The sequence below is a fragment of the Mus caroli genome, chromosome 7 (assembly GCF_900094665.2).
Source record: "Mus caroli chromosome 7, CAROLI_EIJ_v1.1, whole genome shotgun sequence".
Classification (NCBI taxonomy): domain Eukaryota; kingdom Metazoa; phylum Chordata; class Mammalia; order Rodentia; family Muridae; genus Mus; species Mus caroli.
The window spans coordinates 48,782,642-48,790,472 of NC_034576.1; the positions used below are offsets into that span (position 1 = coordinate 48,782,642).

Genomic DNA, 7,831 nt, shown 5'->3' on the forward strand with positions numbered 1-7,831 from the left:
AAAAAAAAAAAAAAAAGAGAACTGGCTGAGAAAGCATGGTTTAGTCACAAAAGTCAAACATTGTGTGGCCATTTAAAATGGTGACTGGGACGAGTACTTACTGAGTAAAAGATGTTCACATTAAAAGAAGAGAAGTTTTAAAACAGTGTGAACTGCCTCTGCATATGTTTATGCTCACGTAATTACGAGAGGAATTGAGAATTATTTACTGAATAAAAGATGTTCACGCTGAAGTGGTATGAGCTGAGTCTTTGCGAAGGTTTATGTTCACATGACTAAATATGTGGAACATAAATTATAAGCATAAAGATGAGTGATAGTAGTGAGATACACACATTTTAACAGAAGTCACCTCTGAGAAGACAGTCTTTCTCTCGGTTCCTGCAGGTTCTTTACAATTTCTCTGTAACTCATTGTTTCTCATCTTTTTTAGGTAGTGAAAATGAAGAGTAATTTGGAACGGTTCCAAGTTACAAAGCTCTGCCCATTCCAAGAAAAGATTCGGAGGCAGTATTTAAGCACAAATGTAAGCCCCATGTCTGCCTCTTTCTGAATGATGAAATTAACTTTGTTCTCATATGTGCGAGGACATTGTTCTTTTCTTTGCTCAGGGTGCTATTTTTCATTTTAAAACATTCACTGTATTCAAAAGAGTATATAAAGTATGTGTACTTAAGCTGACCTGTAGCTGGCCTTTGCTGCTTTGTGAGTTCTTATTTTTATCTCTCCCTTCTCCCCAGTTTTACTCCCTATCACTAGATGGGAGAGAGAGAGAGAGCATGACTACTAACAAACCACAGCCAACCCCTACCCCACCTCTCAGGCCCTCCCAAGCCTTTCTATGAAAGTTGCCAGAATTCCAGCATCACACAGTCTTGGAAACTCTATCTGCAGTTGGTGAAACTGTGCCTCTGTTAGAGCATGAGGCAAATCAGTTAGCTAAGGCAGAGCAACCTGGTATTGCACTTAAAACAAAAGGATATTCCTATAATATTTCGGGGGGGGGGGNGTTTGGTTGGTTGGTTTGGTTTGGTTTGGTTTGTTGTTGTTTGGATTTTTTGGTTTTTTTTAGAAACCAAAATTCCAGAATTCTCAACTACACTAGCCCCACTTACATAATGAGATCTGTCCCCAAAAAGTACTTGCCAGTTAGTGAAAATATTCTCAGTGCCCAATCAGCTGCACAGCAGTGCCTCCTACCAGCCTTTATGAGAATCATTCCGCTGCTTCTCTTTATGTTCTGTTTTATGTAGTGTGTTAAAGCAGGATGGAGGTGTGTATATGCTACACTCAGAAGAAACTTGTAGGAGGCAGTTCTCTCTCCAGACGAAGTAGGATGTGTGGGGGTCAAGCTGAGACTGTTAGGCTTGGCTCCAGTGCCGTCTCTTCTGGCCTTCTGGTTTTTCTTTTTCTTCTTTCTTTTTTCTTTTTTTTTTTTTTTTCTGGTTTTTCCTGATAGATTTACATAGTCCTAAAAAAAATCTGTTACTACAAACCCGGCAGTGACAGACAGGTAAAATGTTAATGATAGGAAGCAAGGCTGTCCTTGGATGGTGCTCTACAGCAATAAGGCCAGTGGTGGAGCAGGGTTGCTTTGCACAAGGTCTTTAGTATTGTTTCTAAGCAGAACTAGAACAAATGTTGAAGAGGTTTCTTGGAGAGAAACTGACTTTCTGAGAAATAGTATATGCAAACATAACGTTTAGCTATAACTAGGATGATCAGAAATGGGATTTAGCAAAATCGTGATGACTTATGATTTTTCCCAGTGGGCCCTGAGTGTCTCTTACAGCAGGCCAAGAACACTAAGCAGGTTCTCTGCCTTTTGTGCCACCTCGATTGATTGTGTTTACAGCACTGTGCTGAGGATTCACAGGCTATGGGTAGCCATATCGTAGCATATGAAATACATCTCACTGGTACTGTAAAGCCACTGCTACCAGTCAAGCAGAAAGGAATTGCTACATTTTCCAGACAAAGCTAGGGCCACACCCTCCTCCTGGGAAAGGGGGATTAGACCTGGGGATTGCTGAGGATTGAATGTGCACTTTACACATTCTAGGCAAGTGCTCTGCTTCTGTCTTGCATATGCAGCTGGGGTAGGGGCCTACTTAAATCTCTCGCTTAGATCAAAATCACTGATTTAGAGCACCCCAAGTCTATCCCCTTCCTCCCAGGATGATAAACTTGAAAGACTTTACTGTAACCACGGAAACATATTCCAAGGCTTTCTGACCTCAAGAGTTAGTGCGCTCCTTTTACCTGACTTTGTCAGACCCCCAAAGGCAGAGCTCTTCAAAGTAGTAAAAGTTCAGCGTTGAGTCGGGTCTGACAGTGAGTGCCTATGGTCCTGGCACTCAGGTAGGAGCAGGGAGGCTGCTATAAGTTCAAAGCCAGACTGTTGCTGTTGCTGTCCTGACTTTCAATGTATAAATCAAGAAATCAACCTGGCTTGGCTCTCATTGCACAAAAGCGATAGGAACTTTCACATTCTGGTGCTGGTGCTGGTTAATGGCCAGGCATAGTATCAGAGCCCAGATAGGGGAGGTGACTGTCCAGATCCTGCCCTGCACCTACCACCTATCTTGTGCATGCACAGTGTGTGGTCGCACCTTTGCTTGAGGGTTTGTACACGCCTTGCTGACTGCGAGATGTGCTGGAAAGTGTGTGTGTGCCAGGCTGAGAATGTGAAGCAGTGGCTTCCCTGACTACTCACTGCAGTGTCTCCCTGTCTCTTGCAGCTGGTAAGTCACATAGAAGAGATGCTGCAGACAGCCTACAACAAGCTCCACGCGTGGCAATCCCGGCGCCTAATGAAGAAGACGTGAAGCGTTTATGGTGCTCACAGGTTTTGTGGGTTGAAAAAAACTGACCTGCAGTGACTCTGGAAACCTGGCTGAAGACAAGCAGATGCTCACACCGGGGAAACATCTGCAGCACGCCCGCCCGCCGACTCCCAGAGCTGATGCTGTTGTACTTGCACATGAGAACTGAAACAAAGAAGGAAGGGACAGGATTCACCTAACTCTGGGGAGGGAAACCAAGGCAGAACCAAAATGAGCTAAGTTGCAAATATATATGTATGTGTACATGTATATGTATTTAAAGACTGTTTACTGCAGTTACTCAGGAACTGCTTTTCATTCACGTTAAGCTGCTTTCAAAATTTAAGAAAAAAAAAAAACTAAAAGAAAAAAATACTTAAAGGGTGCATTGATAAAATCTAAGTTTTTCAGTTTTGTTTTCTGGGTAAATTTTTTTCCCTAAGTTTGTGGCACAGGGTAGCCCTAAGAATCCTTCCTCAGACCCGCACTGGGATCCTCAAATGTTACTAAATTCTAGTTGTTCCTTACTTCAGCATGTTAAAGAGAGTGCTTTAAATAAGGCAGAGGGATGCTGTTGCTCAGCCATCAGGAAACAGTTGTCAGAAGACTCCACTAGTCCTGTGTTTCCTACGGAAATAAGTGTGGCACTGAAGCCTGTGCTCTGAGTCCCCAAGTAGAAGGCACATGTGCGGGAGTCGGTGGTCAGTGCAGGACATTGTCAGGGGACAGTGATGCTGCATGGATTTCTTGGGTGCAAATGTATATTGCTGAGAATTTTTTTAAAGATGGCATGTGCTTTGAAAAGAAAAAAATTGCATTTTTAAGAATTTAAAAATCTTACAAGTGAGAAATATAAGAATTGCTTATTTTCACCTGTTTAGAAGAAATAAAGAAAGTTTCTCATACCTGCCTCTCTTGGGAGTCTTGACTGCTACTGTCTTGGTGAGTGGGTCACTGCAGTCACTGAAGAGCCTAAGTGTGACACTAACATTGGTAACACACACCCGCCCTGTTCCCAGAGTCCATGCCCCATTCTGTTCTCTTGTGTCGGCTCCTGCCTCTGCAAACAACTGCAGGTGTTTGGATTCGACCCTGCAAACACAGAGCCTTCTCCAGGGGCTTTGCTGCTTTAACTGGACACCCATCACTTGTAGTTTCTCATTCCGAGGAAGGTTAGCAAACTCAGATGATGCCCAGGGACTGCCACCGCTGCCTCCTCCTCCTCCTTCTTTTTTCTGTTTTTTTCGAGACAGGGTTTCTCTGTGGAGCCCTGGTTTTCCTGGAACTCACTCTGTAGACCAGGCTGGCCTTGAACTCAGAAATCTGCCTGCCTCTGCCTCCCAAGTTCTGGGATTTAAAATGTGCGCCACCACTGGCTGCCTCTTCTTTTATGTATATTTGCAAGCTGTATATTTTTTAATGGTCTCAGTATATAGTCCCTGCTGTTGTCTGCCTCTGTAACTCAGACTTGCCTGCTTCTGCCTTCAGAGCACTGAGATTAAAGGCCTGCAGCTGCCGCCACCACCACCATCAGCCTGATGTAGCTCTGGATGTCATTAATTAGGTTAGGATTCCTCAAACTCAGGAATCCACTTGCTTCTGCCTCCAGAGTGCTGGGACTAAAGTCCTGTGCCACCCCACCCAGCTTATCACACTGATTATTTTAATAGCATTCGTACAGGAGACCTCCTTAAACTCCAAACTGGTAAAGGAAGAGAGGCTATATCGCTTTACACCTTCACAGCCTGCTTTTCTTTCTTTTTCTTTTTTTAAATTAGGTATTTTCCTCATTTACATTTCCAATGTTATCCCAAAAGTTCCCCAGTCCCTCTCCCCCCACAGCCTGCTTTTCAAATGTTACACAGTTTACTCAGAATGATTTCAGTAAAAAGAAAAAAGAAAAAGGTTTGAAATGATATCTTTGGGATAGGCAAGCATAAGCAAAACTGGAGTGTTGTTAGAGAAAATGATAGAGCAATAGGTATGGTGACACACCTTTAATGACAGGCAGAGGCACATAGAGCTCTTGAGTTGATCAGCCTGGTCTACAGAGCGAGTTTCAGGACAGCCAGGGCCGCAAAGAAATGAAGACAGAATGGTGCTCACAAAGGAGCTTTAGAAAAGGCAAGTTTAGGGAACTGGGGTAGACACCATTAACATTTTTTGCTATACAGGATAGACCGTTTCTGTAAGCCCAGCACTCAAGGTGGAAACAGGAGGGTCCAGAGCCCCAGGTCTGTCTGAGCTGCACAGTAAACCTCAGGACATCCCAGCTCAGCCTTGGAGGCTAAAGCTTTATAGTGGAAGTCATTCACTTCAGGGAGGATCCCTTTCCAAGACTCCCAACTGCTAGAGGAACAAGGAAAATGTATTCAAATTGGAGACTTGGGTGTAGCAGAGTCCAGAAAGATATCAGGGTCGGGGCTGATAGTTGTAAGTGAAATGGTCTTACTATATAGCTTAGGCTAATCTGGAACTCACTGTGCAGACCGAGAGGCCTCAAATTTACAGTGTCCCCTCTGCCTCTTGAGTGCTGGAGTTACAGACCTGAGCTACCATACCTGGCTTGGAAAAGTGTCTCTAATTCTGATTGTAAATGGCTTTGTACACCCAAGTGAGAAACCTGAACCCCATGTGTTAGGCATAGTAAAAATGGAAGAAAAGCGTTGAGTATGAAGTTGTTTGTATAAGATCTATATGGTGAGTATGTGGGTGTATATGTGGATGGTAGTGATTGAAGTAAAGGGCTGGCAGGCAGGGAAGCCAGAATCTGCCATGCTTTGGAGTAATTGGACTAGGAAGGTGAGGAAATGGAGCCCTATAAGCAGAGTGGAAAGGGTCACTTCAGGGGCTGGGAGAATGTAGATTGTATAGCACGTCATGCCAGAGACCCTAGATTTAATACCAGCACTTGGGAGGCAGCAGCAGGTGCATTTCTAAGTTCGAGGCCAGCCTGGTCTGCAGAGTGAGTTCCAGGACAGCCAGGGCTACACAGAAAAACCCTGTCTCGAAAAACCAAAAAAAAAAAAAAAAAAAAGACATCCTAGGCCTGGTGGTGCCCTATAAGCACTTGAGAGGGTGGAGGCAGGAGAATTGAAAGTTCTCAAGGGCTATTTGAGACACTTATCTTCAAAAAACACCCTTATGTGACCATGCCTCTGGAGTGTGAAGGAATGAAGGGAGGTAGGTCTTCTACGCTCTGTCTATCTTCTACATTAAATAGTTTAGCTTTGGGATCCCTTTAAGGTATGGCTCCAGCAGTTAAGAGTACATAATGCTCTTCCAGAGGACCTGAGTTCAATTCCCAGCACCAAGTCAGGCGGCACAGCACCTGTCAGCTCAGCTCCAGGGGAACCCTGTACCTCTGACCTTGGTAGGCACCTGCAGCTGTGCACATGCACACACATAATTACAAATCATTTTTTAGCCAGCACCTTTAATTCCAGCACTTGGGAGGCAGAGGTAGGCGGATCTCTGAGTTCGAGGCCAGTCTGGTCTACAGTGAAATTCTATGACAGCCAGTGCTATACCGAGAAACTGTAGACCAGACTGGCCCCAACCTCAGAGCCTCCACCTCCCAAGTGCTAGGATTAAAGCATGAGCCACCATCACCTGGCAGAGTTTGTGTGTGTGTGTGTGGGGGGGGGTTGTTTTTGTTTTTTTTAATGAACTTGAGAAGCTGGAGAGATGGCTTGTTCTTGTAGAGGACCCAGGTTCAGTTCCCAGCACCACATGGTAGTTCATTAGTAACTTCGGTACCAGAGAATCTAACTGCCTCTGAACTGTGAACACTGCATGTGGTCCACATACAAAAATCAGGCAACACAATGATAAAATTCTTAAACAGTGTAATTTTAAAAAAAAAAAGAAAAATGAGGGCTGGAGAAATGGCTCAGTGATTAAGAGCACTGACTGCTCTTCCTAAGGTCCTGAGTTCAATTCCCAGCAACCACATGGTGGCTCACAACCATCTGTAACAAGATCTAGCACCCTCTTCTGGAGTGTCTGAAGACAGCTACAGTGTACTTACATATAATAAATAAATCTTTTTAAAAAAACAAAATGAAGCTTAACCACTGAAAAGCCCAATATCACCCCAAGTTTCTGGATGGCAATGGCCGTTAACAGGGCTGTCATAAACCAGACCTGTTCAGAACACGCAACTGCTGTATCTCACTTCTTAGGCAAAGCAGCCAGTGACACACAGCATCCTGAAGATTGTTCTATAGATTAGAAGTGATTTGGCGTTAGATGGCTCACTGGTTAAGAGCGCTGCTGCCCTGGCAGAGGACCCAAGTTTGTTTCCCAGAAGCCACGTGGCTGCTCAGAACTGTTAGTTCCAGGGTTCTGCTGTGAGCACCAGCATATACGTGGTGCACTTACACGCAGGCAGAACACTTCGTGCACATAAAACAAATAGTCAGGCTTAACTGAGTTAGCTGATGGTTTGGGAAGCGTGTCTTACCTTCTGCAAAGAAGCTGAGACAGCTAACTAAGGTTCTTAAGATTAGTCCGGCCGGGCGTGGTGGCGCACGCCTTTAATCCCAGCACTTGCGAGGCAGAGGCAGGCGGATTTCTGAGTTCGAGGCCAGCCTGGTCTACAAAGTGAGTTCCAGGACAGCCAGGGCTATACAGAGAAACCCTGTCTCGAAAAACCAAAAAAAAAAAAAAAAAGATTAGTCCGCAATCATACTAGGTGACTTTGTGATATTTCCTTCATTCTGAAAAGGTAATGGATTGCTGAGTACCCGGGAAGTACCTTCCTGCACTGCACACACTAGAGCCAGGTTGGAAAGCTGCCAGTTTTAAACTTAGGTCCGCAGTCTCCGGTGTCAGGTCTTGCCTGGGATTCCTCAGGGTTACCTCTGCCCTTTCCCAGTTTAGCTTGTTCAAGACTCAGCTGTTTGAGTTCTGGAGGCCAGGGCCGTCTTAGTTATTTTCAGCTCTTAAACTGTCCAGAGCTGGGGCATTACCTTAACCTGATTAAGGCGTGATTAGCCTTGTGT

The 7,831-nt window shown here is 44.6% G+C and overlaps 1 protein-coding gene across 3 annotated transcripts in view; it reads left to right on the forward strand.

The window, feature by feature from the left end:
- The window catches only part of Gtf2h1 (general transcription factor IIH subunit 1), a 26,989-nt gene extending 23,799 nt beyond the window's left edge, over positions 1-3,190 (forward strand). For all 3 annotated transcript variants that reach the window (XM_029479337.1, XM_021166118.2, XM_021166119.2), the window contains 2 exons: positions 434-526; positions 2,742-3,190. In XM_029479337.1, the coding sequence (XP_029335197.1) occupies positions 434-526; positions 2,742-2,828 (180 nt within the window). In that variant the 3' untranslated portion in view covers positions 2,829-3,190. The remainder of the gene's footprint in view (positions 1-433; positions 527-2,741) is intronic.
- The last annotated feature ends 4,641 nt before the right edge of the window (positions 3,191-7,831 follow it).